Genomic DNA, 24,028 nt, shown 5'->3' with positions numbered 1-24,028 from the left:
ATAGTATAGGAGCCTTGGCACAATAGCAGTATCATGACTGCATTTATTTGCTCACCCCTCATGCCCCACTGAAAGAACCTTTCCTGCCCTTCAGGCAGCTAGCTGCTAACCCCCAATTGTTGTCCCATGACTTGTGTGGGGATATAGCTGATGATTTTGGTTCGTTCACGTTCATTAAGTGCTTGAAGTCAGAGAGATGACACTGGCACAGGGAGGCAAAATATTCGCGATATTGAGATGCCAAGAAGACTAGCACCAGGAAGAACCTTGCCTATCTCTGATGCAGCACTTCTCCACAAGACCTTTGCTTGGAGTGAGGTTCACCTCTCAGGCACCCTCAAGATGACAGAAGCAAGGCTAATGCTATGGAAGCTCCCTAGAATAGGGGTGTTTGGCTCTTCCCACCTCACACATGTTCTGGAATAGAGAAGCAGCTGATATGATCCCTTTCGCTTCCGAGAGGAACCTGGTTTCCCCACTCAGAAAAGGACTTTGCACTAGAGTGACATATCCCCAAGGCCTGGCCAGGCAACTTTAGGATGTGTTCTCAGATAATGTCTGAGAACACACCCCAGTTTAGCATCTACCTAATCTAGGCTGCTGCCCAGCAGGCAAAAGACCAAAAGATACAATCTTGCCTGTTCCAGAGCACTGTCCCTCACTGTGACAACCAGCAGAGACACAGGGAAGAGGAAGCAGATTTCAGAGTACAGCACATCCAGGATGCGAAATGTCAGTGTTCCTGTGAAGTAGCTACATGGTGCAAAGCCCCTGGCTACATCTGGGGTCATCTATAGCTTGGTTGTTGCCTGGTCAGCACTGCCTCTGCTCTACCTAGACTGCAGCCATTTGCAGTCTAGAGCCATCAAGCTCAGGTTTTACTAATGGGAATATGCGTCAAGCAAGGAGACAACTTGAGTTTTCTCCTCTCCTCAAGTACTGGTCTCACTGAACCACCCTGTAAGTACCAGGCCTCTCTGGTCACTTGCTTACCTGCCGTGGAAGTTTCCCCTAGTCAGGACAGCAGAGCAGCCATCTTCTTCCTGCACCCAACCACAGTTGGACAAGGCATAGTGAAGTATGGCCTCGGTAACCGTCAGAGGGCCCTGGCCCTGCATGCATGCTTCGATCTCAGGCACAGACAGCTGACTTTGCAGGAAGAGGTGCAGCTGGCTGTCTGACAGGAGGACCACATTTTGTACAACTCTGGAAAAGAGACCAAGAAAATGAGGGCACAGGACACAGCAGTGCTTAACTGTTGGACCATGTCCTAGGCCCAGGTTGGGGCTGGTAGATGGCAGGGACATAGATCAGTCCTCTCCAGTAGGACTGTCCAATGTGGGGTCCAGGGCATTTCTATACTGTCACTCAGCCAGCATTTCCCTGCCCACCCTTGGCTTTATCTGGAATGCTTTTCCCCGAGCCCAGACAGCCACCCCCTCCAGCCTGGGAGGAATGCAAACAGGCTGTGAAGCAAGGCAATAGAGTTAAAAAGTTCCCTCCCATCTGCCCAGGCCATCTCAAATTCAGTGTGAAATGGACCCTAAATTAAAGTGAGTTTGAGCACTTCCACTCACTTCTCTAGAAACTGTTGGAGTCCTCGTCTCCGCTTCTCAATGAACTCATCAGTGCTGCCCACAAAGAATGTGGATTTTCCAGGCAGCTCTGGGACAGGCCTGCAGGAACAGGAAGGGGCTCAATATTCACAGAATCCAAGGGGCAGAACAAGGCGAGCTGCATGGTGGAAACTACCTGCTTTAGACCAACGGCAGGAGACACCACTGGCCAGCAGAGATCCTAAAGTTCCTGCACCCAGTCACAGGACAGACAGCATCTTGAGCATGGACATATCCAAGGCATTCATCTGTCCCTTGCACAATAGAGACCCTCCCCCTGACAAGCAGCCATTTTTTCTAGGAGGTGTGCATCTTGAAAGCCCAGCTCAAAGAAGTCTGGCTTTGTCAGTACCTCTAGGTCAATGGTCTCCAACCTTTTTAAGTAGGAGATTACCTCTGGCATTTAAAAGCAACCCAAGATCAGATCTACCTGCGCACTGCCACCCCTTCCCTCCCCGCTCAACAGAAAGTCTGGCGGGGGGGGGAAGCAGTTGGAGCCAGAGGGAGAAAAAATTATTTGGGGCCATGCCTCCCCAGCAGGTAAGTCCTACCCAACTTACCCCTGCTGCACTGTCTCACACTACAGGGGCCTTGATCTAGTCCCCACCCCTTCCCTCCCCCACAGACTGACCTGCTGGGCTGGGGCGCACGTGTGCATGCAAGCAGGCACTCAGCCCCCCACCCCAGCCTCATATCGACTCCAAGAGGCTCCAAGATCTACCAGTGGACTGAGATCCATTGGCTGGTGAGCACTGCTCTAGGTGGATGCTCAACACCTGATCTATCAAGCCCCACAATGACCAATTATTATAGCCCACGTCACCCAGCTTCACATCCTCCTCCATGTGGCAATCGGCTTGGAACCTGTGGGTGGAACTACTACATTTCTATTGCCCGTGCTCTCACCAGTGCCTTGTTCTAGGAGTCCAGGATCCCAAATCCTTCAATATTAATGGATAGGAGGGAAGGATTGTCACACACTTACACTAAGCCAGCATTTTTCTGAAGCTGCTTCCTCAGCCACACAAACTCCCGGTAGCGTCTGCGCACACAAGATGTCTTAGCAGTGAAAGCCTTGCTGTTGGTCTGTGAAACATAACACACAGGAGTGAGGGATGGCTCACTGCAGGACATGTTCATCCAGGATGGTCCTGCTGTTCTCTAGGCCACTTCAAAGGTATTCAGGTCCAGGTTCTGATCTAAACTAGACTGAAAAGGTAAGCTGTAAAAAGAGGTTGCAATCTTTTGCCTTCCATTGTAAACTGTGCTGTTTTCAACAGTAAAATGGGCTCAGCCTAGAGCAAGAGGCTACATGCTGTGATCGACTCACAGCACCAAGAATTTAAGACAACTGATATAATCACAAAATGGGGATGATCTAGGCATAGCTATGCCTGTATTCTATTATATTTCCCAGGTTCTGGGCTTTGTTGGTTGCATGGGGCTATGAGAGAATTCCCTCCCCCCACTCTCCTGCCCCACATGTGTCAAAGGGTTTTTTTAAGCCTTCCTCAGAAGTACTGGGTGTTGGCTACAGCTAAGCCTGGGGATTTTGACTGGGGTATGCCAAGACTTAAACTCAGAGTTTTCTGGCTAGATGGTCTTATCCCACTGTACAGGGTCAGACTGATCACAATATTTGGGTTCAGGAAGGAGTTTTATGCCATAGTCAGATTGGTATTGGCAGTGGAGGTATTTGCCTTCCTCTGTAGCAGGGGTGTAGCCCTCTCCTTGAGATCTCTTGAGTGTACTTACAACCACTGTGATCCCTCTGCTTTACCAGTGGCAGGCTAGGGTGTTAAGTCTGGTGTTGTGCCAGGGTTGACTGTAGTTTTACTATGATGTTAGAAAATAGACTTGTATAAGATGGTTGGATAGGGATGATCCTGCCTTGGGTAGAGGATTTCATAGACATTCGGGCTGGAAGGGACCTCGGAAGATCATCGAGTCCAGCCCCCCGCCCAAAGGGCAGGAAGTCAGCTGGGGGTCATAGGATCCCAGCAAGATAAACATCCAATTTACTCTTGAAGGTATTCAATGTAGGTGCTGGAACCACCTCCGCTGGCAGGCTGTTCCAGACCTTGGGGGCTCGGACAGTAAAGAAATTCTTCCTTATGTCCAGCCTGAAACGGTCTTGTAGTAGTTTATGACCGTTTGACCTTGTCATCCCTTGGGGCGCTCTGGTGAACAAACGTTCCCCCAGATACTGGTGGTTACCCCTGATAAACTTATAGGCAGCCACCAGACAACCCCTGAGCCTGCACTTTTCCGGGCTAAAGAGCCCCATGGCTCTCAGCCTGTTGTCGTAATCTGCTTTCCTGACCTCTGCTCATGCACGTGGCTCTTCTCTGGACTCTCTCAAGCTTCTCCACATACTTTTTAAATTGTGGAGCCCAAAACTGGACGCAGTACTCCAGCTGCGGCCTCACCAAGGCCGAGTACAAGGGGAGAATGATGTCCCGGGATTTGCTTGAGCAGCATCTATGGATGCAAGCCAGCGTTTTGGTTGCTTTACTAGCTGCAGCATCTCACTGCAGGCTCATAGTTTCATAGTAGCTAGAGTCGGAAGGGACCTAGGTAGATCATCTAGTCCGACCCCCTGCCTTGGCAGGAAAGAGCACCGGGGTCAGATGACGCCGGCAAGGTGCTCATCTAACTTCCTTTTAAAAATCCCCAGGCTAGGAGCCTGCACCACTTCCCCTGGAAGCCGGTTCCAGGCCCTAGCCGCCCTGACTGTGAAGTAGCGCCTCCTAATATCTAATCTAAACTTACCCTCCGCCAGCTTGTGACCGTTATTCCTGGTCACTCCTGGCAGCGCACGGGGGAACGGGGACTCCCCCAATACCTGCTGATCCCCCCTGACCAGTTTGTAGCAGGCCACAAGGTCCCCCCTTAACCTTCTCTTGTGGAGGCTAAACAGGTTCAGGTCCCGTAGCCTCTCCTCATAAGGCCTGCCCTGCTGACCCCTGATCATACGAGTGGTCCTCCTCTGAACTCTTTCCATATCGTCCACGTCCCTCTTGAAGTGTGGCGCCCAGAACTGGACGCAGTACTCCAGCTGCGGCCTGACCAGTGCCGCATAGAGGGGGAGGATCACCTCCCTGGACCTGCTCGAGATGCATCTGTGGATGCATGACAGGGTACGGTTGGCCTTCTTGACTGCCTCCCCACACTGCCGGCCCATGTTCATCGTGGAGTCAATGACGACTCCAAGATCCTTTTCCGTCTCCGTGCTAGCAAGAGGGGAGTTCCCCAACCTGTAAGTGTGGTGCCGGTTCTTCCTCCCCATATGCAACACCTTGCACTTATCAGTGTTAAAACCCCATCCTATTCTCATCCGCCCACCATTGCAACCTGTCAAGGTCAGCTTGTAGCCTATTGCACCCTTCTAGTGCACCCACATCCCCCCACATCTTAGTGTCATCAGCAAACTTGAACAGGGTGCTTTCTACCCCCTCATCCAAGTCACTGATGAAGATGTTGAACAGTGCGGGCCTGAGGACCGAGCCCTGCGGAACCCCACTGCCCGCGTCCTTCCAGGTCGAGAAGAACCCATCCACTACCACCCTCTGGGTGCGGCCCTCCAACCAGTTGGCGACCCATTTGACCGTGTGGGCATTGACACCACAGTCTCCCAGCTTTTTGATGAGGACAGGGTGAGAGACAGTGTCGAAAGCCTTCAGGAAGTCCAGAAAGACTACATCCATAGCAACCCCTGCATCTAATGATTTGGTGACCTGATCGTAAAAGGCCACCAGGTTGGTCTGACAAGACCTGCCACTGATGAACCCATGTTGGTTGCCCCTGAGCATGCATTCCCCCGCAAGGGGAATGTTCATCTTGTGGTCAAAGATGACCCCCCAAGTCTCTTTCTTCCGTAGTGCTAGCCAGCGTAGCACTGCCGAGCCTACAGGGATGCTGCAGGTTTTCCCTCCCAAGGTGGAGAACCTTGCATTTTTTGGTGTTAAACACCATCAGGTTCTCGTCCGCCCATTTGCTGAGCCTGTCCAGGTCAGCCTGGATCACCCACCTGTCTTCTGGTGTGGATGCTTTGCCCCAAAGTTTGGTGTCATCGGCAAACTTGGCCAGTCCACTTCTGACTCCAATGTCTACATCATTAATGAAGATGTTGAACAATATGGGTCCAAGGACAGAGCCTTGAGGGACCCCACTGGTCACAGGACACCATGATTCATAGATTCATAGATGCTAGGGTCGGAAGGGACCTCAATAGATCATTGAGTCTGACCCCCTGCATAAGCAGGAAAGAGTGCTGGGCCTACATTACCCCAGCTAGATACACATCTAGCCTTCGCTTGAAGACCCCCAGGGTAGGGGAGAGCACCACCTCCCCTGGGAGCCCGTTCCAGACCTTGGCCACTCGAACTGTGAAGAAGTTCCTCCTAATATCCAATCTAAATCTCCTCTCTTCTAGCTTGTGGCCATTATTTCTTGTAACCCCCAGGGGCGCCTTGGTGAATAAATACTCACCAATTCCCTTCTGTGCCCCCCTGATGAACTTATAGGCAGCCACCAGGTCGCCTCTCAACCTTCTCTTGCGGTTTCTCTAGTCTCTCCTTGTAGGGCTTGGCCTGCAGGCCCTTAACCATACGAGTGGCCCTTCTCTGGACCCTCTCCAGATTATCCGCATCCTTCGTGAAGTGCGGCGCCCAGAATTGCACGCAGTACTCCAGCTGCGGTCTGACCAGCGCCCGATAGAAGGGAAGTATCACCTCCTTGGACCTATTTGTCATGCATCTGCTGATGCACGATAAAGTGCCATTGGCTTTTCTGATGGTTTCGTCACACTGCCGACTCATGTTCATCTTGATGATCGACTTCCATCAATTACTACCCTCTGGGTCTAACCACGGAGCCAATTTCCCAGCCAGCAGACTGTGGTGGACCCAAGGCCACAATTGTCCGGTTTCGCCAAGAGGTGATCATGGGATACCAGATCAAAGGCTTTTTTGAAGTCAAGATATATGACATCAATCTCTTCTCCCTTGTCCAAGTGATAGGTCACCTGGTCATAGAAGGAAATGAGATTGGTCAAGCAAGACCTACCTGTAACAAACCTGTGCTGGCTATCCCTTAGGATGTTGGTGTCATCCAGTCCATTAAGGATGGCCTCTTTAATAAACTTTTCTAAGACCTTCCCCAGGACAGAAGTCAGGCTGATGGGCCTATAGTTAGCTGGATCCACTTTCTTCCTTTTCTTGAAGATCGGCACCACATTGGCCTTCTTCCAGTCTTCGGGCACTACACCAGAGCGCCAGGAGTTTTCAAAGATCCGTGCCAGGGGCTGGGCTATGATGCTCACCAGCTCCTTGAGTACCCTGGGGTATAGATTGTCAGGGCCAGCTAACCTGAAGGTATCCAGCTTCTCAAGGTGTTCCTTCACAAGGTCAGCATTAATGGAGGACAGGGGATCTCCCTCACCCAGAGCTCCCTGTCCCGTAGCGGGCATGGGCGTCCCATGGGACTGATGAAAGACTGATGCAAAGCACTCATTTAATAGGTTGTCTTTTTCCTGGGCGTCAGTTGTCAGTTGCCCCATCTGGTTTAGCAGGGGTCCAATGCTGCCCTTGCTTTTCCTCCAGCTCCCCACATATCTGAAAAAGGACTTTTTATTGTCCTTGATGCTTGAAGCTAGTTGGAGTTCAGTTGCAGCCTTGGCTTTCCTGGTTTGCTCCCTGCAGGACTGGACCAGTGCAGAATAATCCTCCTTGAAGGCAAATCCTGTTCTCCATTCTTTGTAGGCCTTTCTTTTTAGCCTCAGGAGGTCTGCTAGGTACCTGGAGAGCCAGAGGGGCTGCTGTGCCGTCTTACTGCCTTTCCTCCGAGATGGAATAGACTTAGCTTGTGCATTGAGCATCGCTCCCTTGAGGAGCAACCACTCTTCCTGAACTCCTCTCCCCCTGGGGTCATGGTCCCTTAGGGCCTCACTGACAAGCCTCCTGAGCTTGTCAAAGTCGGCTTTCCTGAAGTCAAGGACTTCCGTGTTGCTGACTGACTTGCCAGCTTACGGTGGATGGTGAAGGCGATCAGCTCATGGTCACTGTCACCCAGCTTCCCATCGATCACTAGGTCACCGATTAGGTCATCCCCAATAGCCAGTACCAGGTCGAGCAGCGCTTTACCTCTCGTTGGCCCATAGATTTCTTGAGTCAGGTAGAGGTCATCCATGCATGCGAAGAAGCTTTGCGACTGCTCGGATTTTGCTGAGTGATCCTCCCACAAGATGTCCGGGTAATTGAAGTCACCCGTGACAGCCATGGTCCTGGAGCATGTGGCCTCAGCCAGTTCCCAGGCGAACTCCTGGTCAAGCTCAGGAGTTCGGGTGGGAGGTCTGTAGTAGACTCCCACCGTTGTGTCCCCTGTGCTGTGTTCCCCATGGGTTTTAACCCAGAGGGTCTCCAGTCGTCCACCCTGGTCGCCAATATCAGCTTGCAGGGACCCATAGCTTTCCTTAACATAGAGAGTACAACCCCACCACTTTTATCTATACAGTCCCTCTTGTGCAGGGTATAGCCATCTATACCCGTGGTCCAGTCATGGGTGGAGTCCCACCAGGTCTCCGTTATCCCTATGATGTCATAATTATTTGCATTAAGCAGGAAGACGAGCTCCTCCTGCTTATTTCCCAAGCTCCTGGCATTTGCGTACAGGCAGGCAAGTGTCTCCTTAGGGGCTCTTGCCTTTCCCACCGATTGTACCAGGGCTGGGGCAGGGGTAGGATCCCTTAAGTGCCTTGGCCTGCTGGCTTTGCAAGGATTGCTCAGCAGGCCAGCAGTGGTGGTAGTCCCCCCGTTCCCCAGCAGGCTTAGTTTAAAGTCCAGTGGAACAGGTCAGCCAGTCTGGCTGAGAAAAGCCTCCTCTCCCCAGGGGAGAGAGATGGAGGCCGTCCCTTCCCAGCAGCTCGCTGCCTGTCTCGCCAAACAGCGGGATGTGGTCATGGAAGCCAAAGCCTTCCCTAGGACACCAGCGCCACAGACTTTGGTTCACTACGTGGATCCTCCTCTCCCTCCTCAGCCCATAGCCTGAGACTGGGAGGATTGACAAGAACACCACCTGTGCCCCCAGACCCTTTAGCCCCGCTCCCAAATCCCTGTAGCACCTCATGACCTGGCTGGGAGTGCTCCAAGCCGTATTATTGGTGCCCACATGAATAAGGAGCATGGGATAGTGGTCTGTGGGCTGGAGGAGCTTGGGGATCCTCTCTGCAATGTCCCGGATGCAGGTCCCCAGGAAGCAGCAGACTTCCCAGGCTAAGGGGCTGAGGTGGCAAATTACCCCCTCAGTATGGAGTCTCCCATGACAAACACTTTACGTTTTGTCTTGGGGAGAGCAGGGGCGGTAGCTGCAGTTGAGCCTGTGTTGCCTGCGGAAGCTGGCAACTCAGCAGGTTCTGCTGGAGCAGCAAGAACTTGATGACCTCTGTAGGTCTCTTTCAGCCCTACTACTCTGTGACTAAGTGCCTAGAAAAACAACCCATTGGTGGGGTGAGATACCAAAGCCCTGCACCAGTGGTTCTCAAGCTTTTTAGATTCAGGGAACTCCTTAGACTCAAGGAACCCTCGGAAAATGCCAGTTCTTAGCTTTCCACTAGTTTTTTTGCGGGTTTGTTTTTTGTTTTTTTTTGTTTGTTTTTTTTTAACTACAAAAATTGCAATTCTTCTGTTGCAAGCAACTCAAAAGGCCCACAACAGGTCAGAGTGTTTTTGACACAATGGGTACATCTACTCATTGCCCTACGGTAACATAGTGATCACGTGGGTCTACACGCAATAGCCAGATACGTCACTGTAGCGGTACGCTCCTAAGCATACACTGCCCGCGTACTGCAGTAATCGCTTGTATGGAGCTGTGCTTTAGTACTTCCAAAAGGAAGTACTAAAGCATAGCGCCACAGCAACATCGCCGTACAGCAACATGTAGATGCACCCTATGTATTCCCAATTCAAATATCTGGGTTTATATTATGAATCGCACGTAGGTGACTGCACACCTAACTGTTAATATTGCACGACTGATGACAGCACCTTTAAAAGGATTGTGTGCTACCTGGGGTACAGAAGCACCTGCTTGAGAATCACTGTCCTGCATGGTTATCATTGTCAAGATACAAACAACGGAATCCTGCAGCTACCTCTAAAATGTTAAGGCAGCTACAAACTGCACAGCTACAGCTAGAGGATGGCAAGAGACCACCTAAGTTGCCTCACACCAACCACTGCTTCCTGAGATATTGAAGGTCTATACAGAACAAAGGGTGCTTTGCTCTTGGAAGTTTTCAGAGACCCCCAGAAAGCAAGCTGGACAGCACTTGAGTTCAGACACACAAGGGGCTGTATTGACCATGCCAGGATTTCCATTTGCACCACATGGGGTTTCTTACACCAAGGCAAAGCAAGTGAAATAGCACCTGATCAAAACAGTAGTGTTCTACATTGGTATAAATGATTACATGGTATTGTATTAGGGGCTCAAGTCCTGGCACTTGAGCTCAGCTGACCAGCTCCATTCTCTGCCCCAGGACCTACTCTGCACTTACATGAAGGAAGATTTTATAATCCACATAGGAATTCCAGGAGCCTTCATTCTGTACCCGAGGATCCTGTACACGCACTGTGGTCAGCTCCTGAGGGGCAAAGAAATGTCATCCTTACTCAAAAGGAGGAGATGCTCAGAACAACCTCATTCTAATAACCCATAACCCAGCCACAGCCCTCAGCTGACAGCAGCTACTGCCCCAGTGGTGCTGCCTTGGAGAAGCCTATGGAGGAAAAAAGAGCCCCAGGGCAGGTGTGTACAGGCATCTCCCGAGGCCCATTCTACCTGCCAATTCCCACAAGCTACAAATCCTCTCTTACCCTGAGAACCCAAATGATGCAGCAGATTTACTGCACAAGCACCTTGCATAAGCTCCAGCCCCAGCTGTGCCTCAATATCTGCTCTCTGACCTTACAAAACCTTCCACACTATACCAGTAGGAACTAGCTAAGGATCACCCACATGGAGAGCTTGCCTTTTGCCAGAACTAACCACTCTGGGTATATCATTTAGTAGAATGCTTTGTGTCAGTGTTGCCAGGTGTATGATAGTTATTGTATTTGTATGAATTTCAACCTTTATACAATGTACAATCAATAATAGTAAAAGTGTTAAAAAATGTACAATAATTTTTGAAGCAGCTCACTGATGCAGCAAATGCAAAACCCAAGTCACTCTCAAAGAGTTTTAACTGGCTTTTGGGCTTGCTGTCAGCACTCTCTTATGACTGCTTGCCTCAAAATAAAGAAATGCTTCAACTCTGATGACCCAGTTCTTACTCACTGGTGACTTACAAGGAGCAAGATAAAGTGTATAAGATGATGACTTATTTGGATTTTTTTTTTCAGTGTATGATAGTTTTTCAGCAAATGTGATAATTCTGAGCTTCCAATACAATAATTTCATGTTTAAGTCCTGGCAATACTGCTTTGTGTACCCCTGTCCTGCCACCCCCATGGAGGAACTAAACAGATGTGGCAGAAACTAGGAAGTAACTTACTTCTTCCTCGTGATTCTCCAACATCCTACAGCCTACATGCAGAGGGAAGCATCTGCAAATATGGAAAAAACAGATCTTTGCTTAGATAAGGCAGGTCTGACACTCACTCAGCTGTCAGAGCCTAGATCCATTACAGAGGCTCATGCGTTTAGTTCTAGGTGGTATTCCCCTCTTATTTCCCCTCCCTGCCAGACCAGGGAGTCTGCATGTGTCACTCCACATTTCTTTTTTGCCTGGAAGACAAGAAATTCAGGGGGTCAACAAGCAATATACAGAGGATGGGTGAAATGGAGATTGCAGGGGGGGCATATATCATTTGGTGCCATTGCACAGTTCTTGCATTTAGACAGAATTGCAGAGGTGCTTAAAGATAGATAGGGCTTACCCCTTCTCACTTCCCCCTCAAAACAGGGCTCTGCCCAGTGACCCCCAAGAACATTTCAGGAGATTCTAGGATGGATCAGATGCAGCAGCAAGAACCATGGTGTTTGAGCATGAAGGGCCCAGTTAATCAGTGCTGCCTCACAAGCTTGGTCAATGAAAAGGCTGTTTTTCTCAAGGGAATCCCACCTTCTGCCCTCCAAAAGACTCTTAGGAATGCAAGGGAGTCACCTAGCACAGTCAGGTTCAGCACTGCACTTTGGGAGACCCTAGCTCCATGGACAGCTGCTTAGCCCAGTCCAGATGCAAAGAAAGTGCTCCTAGCTGTTGCAGTTAAGCATGCATCTCTTACTGAGACCTGGGCTCCCTCCAGTTGAGACCTATGCCTAGCAGCACAGCTTGTTAGAACGCACTGAAACAAAGTTATGCTACCTTGCTCCAACCCTTCTCAAGCTCTGGGTGTACAGTGCTAGGGAAATGAAGCCACATCTGAGGTGGGAGAGTGGCAACCAGCTGCTGAGTAGTTTTCAGCCAGCTTTGTGCTCGCAAGAAAAGTGACATAGGGCCTTTGGCGAGGTAGGGCCAACAACAGTCCCTGTTGTTGACACATAGCTTTAATGACCTTTGCATTGCACATGAACTCCATCACTGTTCCTTGGAAAGAGAGGCAGGGACATCAGCTTCCTGGACTTTCAACCTGTTCCAGGGGCCTTTTAGGTTTGCCGCTTCCCAAAGTAACTTGTAACCTTACTGTGATAGGTGTCTGGGGAGCAGGGCTACATTTCTATCCAGAAACAGAACTGTTTGTATAGAGCCCACCAACTGTAACTCTCAGATGTGATGTGATCATCCAAGTCTATACATGATTTGCAATGACAGGCCACTTGTCTAGTCCTTGATTCTTCAGGAACAAAACATGAACTCAGAAGAGACAGTTTGGGTTCAAGTATAGTTACATGCCACAGTTTTGTGGCTGTTAAACCACAACCTATTGAGACAGAGAAGTAAAAGCCAAACACTTGGACTCTCTGGGTTGAAGAGAATCTTTGTGATGGGCTAAAGACAGTCTAAGCCAGCAGTTCTCAACCTTTTTAGACTCAAGGGCCCCCTTGGAAAAATGCCAGCCCTCAGTGTTTTGACTGCCAAAAATAACAGAGTAATTCTTATGTTGCAAACAACTCAGAAAGCCCCACAGCAGGTCAGAATGGTTCTGACACTATGAATTCCTATTTGAAATCTTTAGTTCCATCTTGTGAGTCATGTGCATGTGCTTGCATACCTAATAGTGATAATATTACACAGCACCCCAGAATGCTGTGGCGCACTGGTTGGGAATCAGGGGTCTAAGGTGTTTTAAGAAGCCTTAAGAGAAGTTATTGCGTTTTCTCCGTGTGCCGAGATCTCAGCTGACTTTTGCAATATGTTTTAATAAAAAGCTCACTTTAGCAGGCAGTGATCACATTATGGCAAACAAGAAGAAAGATTTCATGTGGTTTCACAGCCTCCTGTCCCCCAACCAAGTTCTGTGTGTAAAACCTTATCTTACTTCCTTTTATGCACTGATAAGGCAGTTTGCCCATATATATGTAACCTTCCCAGAAGAATCCCACTTGCCTTTCACAAGCAGGGCTCCCAGCTTATTTGGATAAACTATATAATAAAGGTACTGTCACCTACTGGTTAGAGCACAAGCTTGCAAATCAGGTTTCTTGCTCTTCTAATGATCTGCTATGTGGGCAAGCACAACTTCTGTGCCTCAATTTCTCTAGCTTTCATTGCGGTACTGCCTGGGAACCCCAGAAACACATGATGCTGGGCACTGTATTTATAAATAGGCAAGATGATCTTTTCCCCAGAGCAGGAGAGAGGGTTGAACAAACATTTGTAAAGGACTTGGAAATCCCTGACCAAGAGGCGCCAATTAAGAATCGTTAATTAAAGTATTGCAGGTTGGCCATGTCACAGAATGAAGATATTAGCACAGTACCATCACACAAACCACTTCCTTTGTTGCACCCTTTGGCAATTCCAAGTCCTACTGGCCAGTGACAGTTGATTTGATGTGCCATTTGAAGTAAGAGGTTTGCAGTTCCTGCTCTGCAACAACAATGGAATTAACTTTTGAATCTTAGTGCTGGGGGGAAGTGAGGGGAAGCCAGAGAAGAAAATTAATGCAACAAATGGTTGCAGCAGCCCAGGCAGTGGAACTCTGCTGATCTCGGAGATATGACTCTTAGCCCAGTAAGCCTTGTATTATCTATTGCAGACAGTCTCAGAGCTGCTCATCAGGCAGAACTGGAGGTCTGCAAGCTCATCCAGGGTATCCTGGCTTCACCTACTTCAGTCAGTTTGTTTGCAGCTGGTTTTTCAGAACTTGGGGCGGACTTTGTGCTTGGGAATTTGTCTAAGCTGCCAAGGTACAAAACTGCCTCACCCCAGAGGGGAGGACCCTCTCTAGCTAGTCCCAACTCACTGAGCTTTTGCAGGTCAGACCATTATTCTCAGAACTGAGCTTCCCAGCAAGGCATGCTGATACAGGCCAGATCTCCAGATGTGCACAACACTGTCCTGCTCTCACAGGGACACTGAGCAATTCCAGATTTTAATCAAGTATCTCAAGGGGGAGCAGGGCTCTTTGGAAAACACAGCCTCAATTTTGGATGTCCAGCAGTTGTGGAATGGAGGGGGAGAGAGGGAAAAAAAATCTGCATCCCTGATCTCATTAAAGAAAAAAAAAAAAAAAAATCAACCTCTTTCTTTACAGCAAAAACTCTGTTGTCCAACATAAATTGAGGAGCATTGCAATAATCTCAATAAGGCAGAGCAGGGAGAAGCAGACCAAGAAGCAGTTTTAAACATGCATGATACACAGCAGGAGACATGACCTTGTTCCCAGTAACAGCAGCTCCTGAACAAGTCTGGATAATTGAGATTTTGCTAAAGGCTGATCATCACACCACTGCTGTGGGTTGATTACACCATAGCAGGTTCAAGTTTGCACTGCAATAAAGTAAGGGGAAGGAGAAAAATAAACCCTACCATAACAACACTCTATTGCACACACAATCCACACCTCCCCACCAGGGAGAGGATACGAGAGAACGAACCACATGCGGCACATTAGTCACATCACTTAATGCAATAATGGAAGACGCTCAGATATTGTGGCGATGTGTGTGGGATAAGCACTTATACAGAATAGCATCAGCAGAGAGGTTGACCATTATGTTCCTTCTTCTCCCCAGAGAGGCATTGTTGATGCTGTTGCTTTTAAACTGCTTTCTTTGTGCGACAGCCCTGGTAGCTCAGCAAGATTAAAAACACAGAAGGGGGAAAAAAGAGAATCAGCCCATGCTAAGTGAAATGGCACATAATTGGTAGGAAAAGGAATTTAATTTTCCAGTAACCAAATGAGTCTTACAAAGAAAAACAGCAACGGGGACACACGGCATAACAGGCAACCAGAATATGCACCCTAATCAACTGGGAGCCAGAGACTGAAAGACAGGATCAAGACAAATAATTAGGTGAAAGAGAAGAAAGAGGCAGAGAGAAAGAGGGGAGACCTGTAGACAGCATTCATCATAACCTAGTGTATTCCATACCCAGGGAGGTTCCTGTGGGATTGTGCAGAGCCCATGCCTATTATTTTTTTAAAGTTCTGTAATTTCTCTGAAATCCCTCATTAAGACTCTAATGCCAGACAGTGTTGAAGGATGTACTGCTGTCTGGCCTCCCCTAGCAGGTTAAATAGATAAAGAACTATGCGAGGCACATAAGCCGCATCTACACTAACAGATATACAGTGTAGCGTTCTTAGCATCACCCCTCTTCACTGACTAGATTCCAAATACTCAGAAATAATTATTTTATAACAAGGATGTCACAAGTTAGACCCACCTATGCCTAGACTGCATAGGAACTGGTTTGTGCTACAACAGGAGATGGCCAATCTAAGAATTGTTAGAAAAGTACACATTCATTTACCTAAACCTCCACTGAATTAAAAGTGACTTTTTAAAATCCAGTAGCCATCCTGTTTTACTTGCTCTTTTTAATCTCTCTGCCAGACTGGACAATGGTAAGTAAAGAAGAAAAAAAAAAGTCAATGAAGTTTTGCTTTTGCTTGGTATTAGTATTGCTTTAAGTCATCTGGTGCTGCAGTGTATCACTCTTAAGTTGCCACAGCTTGGTTAGTGGTTTCAAGACAAACTAGTAAAGAAGTTTGCTTGTGTCATTTAACTACATCTCTATTTAAGGCTGCAGCAGGTTATTCTTAATCTAACTCCAGTTTTGTTTGTATCAATTTATTTTACAATGGCAACAAGTCAACTTAAACCAAACCAAATAACTTGAAGTTGACTTGAAAAGCAATACCAAATGAGATGGTATTTAACATTTTTCCCTAGAATCCTAAATATGCAAGTATCTTAGCTTTTATTTATTATTTTAGAAACTTTCTCCACCTTCTAAGGAAGAGAAAATCTTGAAAGCTTCCGCTGTTAATGCACAAAAAGCAGAAACCAAAACCGTAATATTTATTCGCTCCAAGTCTCATGAACTGTAAATCCAATTTCATGACTGAACTCTGATGCTCAGTGCTAAGATATGTACACTTCAGTCCATAGCTGTATCAGTTTTCAAAGCTATTTCAAATTCTATTAGTACAGGCTTGAACTTAAGAGAAGACCTTTACATCATTTTTGGCATCCATAAAGGCAACCTGACTTCACCCCACCAGAAAAGAGGGGCCCTGCCTCTCCCCTTTAAAAAATGTAACATGAGAACATGTACGTTTCCATGCAAACATGAAAACACCAGGTTTTGTTCTATTTTGCTAGAAAACTTTCCAGATGACTCAGAAATACATACCCAGCAGCACTCACATCCCTTCCTTAATCAACAGGGCAGAAGTCAAACATGCTTTCCTCCTCAGTGTCTGTTGGACAAGCAGTCCAAAACCTTGCAGGGGAAGGGTTTTAGATGGTTTTAATGGGAAATTACCACCAGCAACATCCCCCCACACCTACTTCCTGCTCACAGACCTCATATTGGCTTATGGACTTTTATGCAAAACCCCCCATCCATCCCACCTGCTGTACCACTGTGCTGATGGCACACAGCCTCCCTCAGGGTTTCACTTCCCTGGTTAGCTGAGCTCTCTTAGCTCCCCTCACCAGAGGCCTTCTAAGGTAGCTGGTTTTTAGGGAGAATACCGTTTTGCAGCCAAGAAAGGGGAACAAGCCTGCTCTATTCCTCCTGCTGCTTGTCACTTTTGGGGCAACTGATGTGCTCTGGATGTCCTTTGCCACACAGCAGGTGCCAGGGAGACTCCTTCTCTCCTTTGCTCTGCCCCCCGCCTTCTAGCAATGCACAGTCCAGAGCTGGACCCCCCCACGCAACCCACTGAGACACCCAAAGTCACGTCCTCCGATGGAGCCCCCCTCCGCTGGCTCAGCACTTAGAGAAAGGCTCAGACCCCTGGGCTCCTTAGCCCCGTCTATCTGCAGTGCTAGGCGCCGCTGACAGCCCAGCTCCAGCTGGCTCCGTGCAATCAACACGCCCCAGGGAGGCGATGAACTGAACGTGCCGCCTAAACAGGGGCCTCCCTGGCGCAGGCAAGGAGCAGCAACCTCCCCAGCCACTGCACAGACAGCTGCCTGCAACGTACCGGGTGCCTTTTCGCCATGCACCCCACAAAAACCCCCTACCTCTTCCCGCAAGACACTCCGGCGACGCGGCCCCTTTAAGCAAGCTAAGCGGCGCCGCCTGGGCCCTTATAGCAGAGGTCACGTGAGACTCCTTCCTGTTGGGGCGTGGGGCAGCATGGGAAGTGTAGTTCTGCTCGGGAGGGAGGACTCCACCTCTTCCTCCAGCCCCCGAGGGCTTTGCACAGTGGGAGGGAGGGGGGATGTAGTGGGTAAGAAAAGTGCCTTTGCGTTTGCAAGCTTGGCTAAGTGTTCCAGTTATGCAGTTGATCCGGTAAAAGATGCTACCCAAAAAAAGCTTTGTCTCTCCTGGATAAAAGAAAGAAGATAAGGGGATGCATGGCGGGGGGGAGGAGGGAATACTCAGAGCAGAGTACCCAAAGGAGAGGTGGAAGCCACCCCAGTTCTGGATCTTTCCTGGGTCCCTGTGCAGGGCTTTGCAGGACATGGGCAATACTAGCAGCCCCACCATTTTGTGGCACAAATTGTGACACTGGGTGGTTTTGTCAAAGCCCTCACTCCAGGGTTAGGAGATTAAGTGAGAATCTGGGTTTAAGTAAATAAATCAAGTGTTTACCCCTCATCTTTGTAAAAACAAGCTGGCACATGGGACCAGGGGCACTATAAAGACTCAAGAACTAGCCTCAAATGGATCATCATCATTATAATAAAACTCAAAGGTTTTTATGACCTGGATCATATGTCCTTAATGTTTGGGATGGGCAATGCTGTATTGCTCTGATGGTATTAATAGTTGTTAGCAAGCAAGATTTTGATCTAGAGAAGGAGTATCAAAGACACAATCCACGGGCCAAATTGGACTCACACCACCAGGCTCTCATCTGGTCTGCAGGGCTCCTTGGAAGGGATAGAAATTTGGAAGCAGGGCCCATCACCAAATTTGGGGGTAAGAGGCCCTGCTGGGGTAGTGTTTTTGCTGTGCTAATCCGTACAGGTCACTGAGCCAATGCTGGGGCTCATGAACCCATGACAGCCACTGCTTGCACCACCACTAGATGTGGGTCCTGGTCTAGCCAGTGAGGACCCTGCAGTCTGGAAACGGCCCATGAAGAGGCCTAGGGAGCTAGGGAGGCCAAGGGAGTTTGATTTAGAGGTAATCACAGAACTCACTCAAGTAAAAAAAAGTGTGTTAACCACACTCCTTTAGAGTTTGCTGTTTTTAAACACCCATGTAGCAGGATAGCTGAAGAAGATATCACCCAAAGCACTGGGCTGCATGACAGAGGCTGAGCAGGGTTCAGCTGTGTGGCCTTAGAGGACTAACTGCAAACACTGGGTTTGAGGAGAGAGTGATTGGTAGAAGCAAAAAGTCAAGAAAGAGCAAGCAGAAGGCTAGCATACAGCGAAAGAAGTTGTGAGAGTAACCCCAAGAGTAACAGGAGCTCCACGGGATACAGAACTGACTGGAAAGCCAGGCTGGGAAACTGTGAGTCCAGAGACTGTTTGCTGAGGTCTGATTCTGCCATGTTCAAGGAAATATGCTGCCTTCCTTCTTTGTGAGTATTCAGGATTGAACCAAAAAAATACTTGACTCAGAGAATTGTTTGTTTTTTTTCTCTTAATGAAAACAATCTGGCAAGGACCTGAATATGGGCAAAGGACAAAATGCTTACATAAGTCTGCAGAGAGCCTAGGAACACCTATACGAGCAGCTTTTTGTCCTGGTATGAGCAGCTTCTTGTTCTGATATTTTAAGGATGATGAGTTTAGGGTGGGGGGGAATCAAACTCATTCAGCCTCATGAGGCCAATCTATTGGTTTCATCCAGAACCTAGCAGGGGAAAATCCAGAGAGAGTATAGTAATGCAGATGGGGATTGCCGACCCTGAGGTATAGTAATGCAGATCCATCCCCCGCTTTGATTCCTCCTCCATCCAAACTAAAAGCCAACTGGCTGGGATTAACTTAATGGCTCATTACCTTCTTCCTGATACCTGCTAATTGCTCTCCACTCCACAGGTGTTAAAAACTGCTATCCATTTTAATGGTCCTGATGTCAAACTTCCCTTGTTTCTGCAATATTGTTGTCTGTTAGCCACTCCTGGTAATCTCTCTCTCTCATTTCACAGCCCTGCCCTGCAGACTGTTTTTACCTCTAACTGAAAACCTTAGCTCATGTTTCATAGTTTGTAGGGTTGGAAGGGATCTCAGCAGATCACCAAGTCCGACCCCCTGCCATGGGCAGAAAAGAATGCAGGGGTCAAATGACCCCAGCTAGGTTATTATCTAGCCTCCTTTTGAAGATGCCCAGGGTAGGAGCGAGCACCACTTCCCTTGGAAGTTGATTCCAGATCCTAGCTGCCCTGACTGTGAAGTAGCGCCTCCTGATGTCTAGTCTGAGTCTACTCTCAGTCATCTTATGGCCGTTTTCCTCGTTAGTCCCCGCAGTGCTCGGGGGAACAGGGACTCTCCCATTGCCTGCTGGTCCCCCTTGGCCAGCTTGTAGACAGCCACCAGATCCCCTCTCAGCCTTCTCTTGTGAAGGTTGAACAGGTTCAGGTCCTGTAGCCTCCCCTTGTAGGACGTGCCCTACTGCCCCCTGATCATGTGAGTCGCCCTCCTCTGGACCCTCTTGTTGCTGTCCACATCCCTCCTGAAGTGCAGCACCCAGAACTGGATGCAGTACTCCAGCTGCAGCCTGACCAGTGTTGCATAGAGGGGGAGGATCACCTCCTTGGACCTGCTTGAGATGCACTGTGGATGCATGACAAGGTGCAGTTGGCCTTCCTGACTGTATCCCCACACTGCTGGCCCATGTTCATCTTGGAGTCAATAATGACTCCAAGATCCTTTTCTGTCTCTATGCTGATTAGAAGGGAGTTCCCCATCCTGTCCTCATCTGCCCACCCCTGTAACCTATCCCTCTCCTCCAGTGTGCCCACTTCTCCCCACATTTTAGTGTCATCCGCGAATTTGAACAAGTTGCTTTTCACTCCCTTGTCCCACTCACTGATGAAGATGTTGAACAGTGCGGGCCCAAGGACCGAGCCATGGGGGACCCCACTGCCCACATCCCTCCAGGTCAAAAAAGACCCATCCACCACCACTCTCTGGGTGTGGCCCTCCAGCCAGTTTGCAGCCTATCTGACTGTGTAGCCATCAACACCACAGTCACCTAATTTTTTAATGAGGAAGGGATGAGAGACAGTGTCAAAGGCCTTCCTAAAGTCCAGAAAGACTACGTCCACCGTGACACCTGCATCCAAGGATTTTGTGACCTGGTCGTAGAAGGCCACTAGGTTGATCTGACAGGACCTGCCTCAAATTGAACCCATGTTGATTGCCCCTAAGCATGATCTCCCCTGCTGGTCCCTCACAGATGTCCGCCTGGATAATTTTCTCAAACAGCTTCCCAAGGACCAAGGTAAGACTAATAGGCTTGTAGTTTCATGGGTCCTCCTTCCTCCCTTTTTTGAAAATGGGGACCACATTGGCCCTTTTCCAGTCCTCTGGCACCTCACCAGAGCATCATGAGTACTCATAAAGCTGTGCCAGGTGACCCCGCAATGACCTCTGCCAATTCCCTCAGCACTCTGGGGTGGAAATCATCAGGACCTGCTGACTTGAATACATCTAGACCCACCAGAAGTTCCCTGACTAGGTCCTCACTGACCCTGGGCCTGGCAGCACCTCCCAAGTCCCTCGGGGACCCCAGTGGGGTGGATGCCCCAGTCCCTGCTCAAGAAGATGGAGGCAAAGAAATTGTTAAAGAGGTTAGTTTTGTCACCTGGTGTGACCACCAGATTTCCTAGCGTATCGTGCAGAGGCCCTGCGTTACCCGGTACCTTCTTTTTTACCCCCTATGTATTTAAAGAAGAACTTCTCATTGTCCTCAATCCGGGTCACTAGTCCCAGTTCCATCTCTACCTTAGCCTTCCTTACAGTCCCCCTACAATCTCGGGCAATGGAGGTATAATCCTCCTTGATGACGGCCCCTCCCTTCCACTGGGTGTACGCCTCCTTTTAGCTTTGAGACATTCCTGGATGCTTTTGGTGAGCTATGGGGGCTTTTGAACATTCCTGCCCCCTTTGATTCGTGTGGGGATTGTCACCCTTTGGGCTTGGAGGATTGTTTCCTTCAGAAACAACCACTCTTCCTGGACTCCCAACTTCCCCCCTCCGGGACCTCAGTGCCTCTCTGACTAGTCTCCTTACCTCATTGAAATCTGCCCTCCTGAAGTCTAGGGCTGTTGCCTTGCTTGCAGGCCTTTGACACCCTGCCTTTGACACGTAAGGTAGCATTTACTCAGGTCAGTGACCTGCAGTGAAGTATTGGAGGCACTGTCAAGATGCTCAAGAAGGCTAGATTTTGTTTTATTAATTTGAATAAGAAATGTATGTTTAACTGTAACAACTACAAGACTAATAACAATATCTTTTGACTATTTTCCTCAGTTTGTTGTGGGTTGTTTTTTTTTAAATGTAACATATACTCTAGCAAATCAGTGCAGGTTCCAATAGCTATATTTGGTTTTTTGCTTTGAAGTTTTGTGGTGGAAGGAGCAGCAACAGTATTATTTGCCAGGGCTCTAGGAGCTCTGGCAATTAATTATGCTGCAGCTTGTTCCACCACCAGATTTCCAGCCCCCTGGGGAGTCCCATGGGCAGAATGACATGGCTTCAGGGGCTAGATCTGGTTTACAGGCTTATCTTTGATACCTCTGCTTTAAGGGGTTCATAAGGCCTAATCTTTGTGGTAAGATAATGCTTTCACTTAAAGGCACTAATAAATTCCCAAACTACAGGGGTTAAACAAGGGGAACAGAAAAGAGCTCCAGTGAGTTTCCTTGTTTTGGAAAATCAGTACAGAGTGCACATGGACAGTACCAAAAGAGCTACCTTTCCTGTTTCAAACTGCTCTAATCTTCTGAAACAGCATACTGCTGCACCCAGTACCAGAGAATTACCCTAAGGATGCTCTGGGCATGTTATGGCCCTGTAACAGATGCCACTGGGTTGAGTCAGAATCCCTGTCACATGACAGTAATGCTAAACTTGTTAATCCTGACCTGTGTGTTGCATCCCAATTAAGGCCCCTGGTCTTTTTCAGACAGACTGTGCTTGCTTATTGTCACTGTGACATAGCTCTATATTCTGTTCCTCTGTCACTGACCAAGTATATTCTAACGACATTTCCAGAGTTAAACAGTACTGATGTAGGGAAATGTGTTGTTCTTAAAACTCCCAAAGCAGTGGCAGCTATTAGCATTGGTGTCTTAGTACTTGGTATCGCTGCATTGTTTTCTATTGTTATGCTATATGTTAGTGTTGTTTCATACGTAGTATATTTATATCATGTCACTTGGTGTCTTTAGAATATTATGTTATCATATAGCACACTGCAGCAGATTACAGTTTTGTTCAGTACCTTTGTTTCTAGTGCAGTATAGTATCTTTCCATAGTGCAGAAGTGTCCAGCTTGTAGCAAACATGCCATTAAGTGACATGGGCAGCCTCTGTGTGTGGTATGCGGCAGTTGGGGGAGGGAGCAGGGAGACCAGTTGCAGATAGTGCAGAGAGCAGCACGTGCTACTGTGGTGTAGTCTATCAAGTTGTGATATAGTGGGGTGGGCAAAATATGGCCCATGGGCTGTGGAGAGAAGTGGGCACACTGGAGGAGAGGGACAGGCTGCAACTAGATCTAGACAGGTTAAAGGGGTGGCCCGCCAGGCAATTCCATCCGGCCTGTGGGGACCGTCCGTAAGCCCTCAAGCCTCCTGTAGGACCTGGCCCTGGGCTGTCCCTCTGCAAGTCCATATGTGGCTCTGGTTGCTAACCAACCACCCCCAGACCCCAGCATGGCCTGACCCACCCCAGCCCCAAGCCAGGGGATGCTGAAGATAAGAAGCCTCTGCCTGGCAGAGGCATTTGCTGGTGACCCTGTGGCTGTTCCTAGCGTCCCTGCCCATGAACTGGAAATGAAGGTAAGGGCCCCCAGTGGTTTGGGGCAGGGACTTCTGCTGGGGAAAAGGGGATGGGAATGTAGGTAGGGTCAGAAGGGACCTGAGCAGATCATTAAGTCCAACCCCCTGCTTTTCTGACCTGGAGGGATGTGGGCAGTGGGGTCCCCCAGGGCTCAGTCCTCAGGCCCGCACTGTTCAATATCTTCATCAGCGATGTGGACAAAGGGGAGAAAAGCACCTTGTTCAAATTCACAGATGACACTAAAATGTGGGGAGAAGTGGGCACACTGGAGGAGAGGGACAGGCTGCAACTAGATCTAGACAGGTTACAGGGGTGGGCAGATGAGGACAGGATGGGATTCAATACTGACAAGTGCAGGGTACTGCACCTGGGAAGGAAGAACCAGCAGCATACCTACAGGCTGGGGAACTCCCTTCTAGTCAGCATAGAGACAGAAAAGGATCTTGGTGTCATTATTAATTCCAAAATGAACATGGGTTGCCAATATGGGGACGCGGTTAGGAAGGCTACCTGCACCTTGTCATGCATCCACAGATGCATCACGAGCAGGTCCAAGGAGGTGATCCTCCCTCTCTATGCAACACTGGTCAGGCCACAGTTGGAGTACTGCATCCAGTTCTGGGTGCTGCACTTCAGGAGGGATGTGGACAGCAACAAGAGGGTCCAGAGGAGGGCGACTCACATGATCAGGGGGCAGTAGGGCATGTCGTACAAGGGGAGGCTACAGGACCTGAACCTGTTCAACCTTCACAAGGGAAGGCTGAGAGGGGATCTGGTGGCTGTCTACAAGCTGGCCAAGGGGGACCAGCAGGCAATGGGAG

The 24,028-nt window shown here is 48.8% G+C and overlaps 1 protein-coding gene across 6 annotated transcripts in view; it reads right to left on the bottom strand.

The window, feature by feature from the left end:
• The window catches only part of SNX11 (sorting nexin 11), a 35,671-nt gene extending 18,324 nt beyond the window's left edge, over window positions 1–17,347 (bottom strand). For 5 of the 6 annotated variants that reach the window (XM_090044643.1, XM_090044646.1, XM_090044647.1 and 2 more), the window contains exons 1-6: window positions 17,265–17,347; window positions 11,173–11,224; window positions 10,174–10,260; window positions 2,602–2,702; window positions 1,578–1,676; window positions 994–1,206 (exon numbers count right to left, since the gene is read on the bottom strand). In XM_090044643.1, the coding sequence (XP_089900769.1) occupies window positions 994–1,206; window positions 1,578–1,676; window positions 2,602–2,702; window positions 10,174–10,260; window positions 11,173–11,196 (524 nt within the window). In that variant the 5' untranslated portion in view covers window positions 11,197–11,224; window positions 17,265–17,347. Of the gene's footprint in view, window positions 1–993; window positions 1,207–1,577; window positions 1,677–2,601; window positions 2,703–10,173; window positions 10,261–11,172; window positions 11,225–16,425; window positions 16,516–17,264 lie in introns of all 6 variants that reach the window. The other variant, XM_090044644.1, reaches the window with a different exon arrangement.
• Window positions 17,348–24,028: the final 6,681 nt, after the last annotated feature.

Source organism: Crocodylus siamensis, chromosome 4, assembly GCF_052110815.1.
Source record: "Crocodylus siamensis isolate JL-2025a chromosome 4, ASM5211081v1, whole genome shotgun sequence".
In the NCBI taxonomy this organism is placed as follows: Eukaryota; Metazoa; Chordata; order Crocodylia; family Crocodylidae; genus Crocodylus; species Crocodylus siamensis.
Note: the sequence above shows the minus strand (reverse complement) of the source record. Positions and strands in the feature narration are given on the sequence as shown.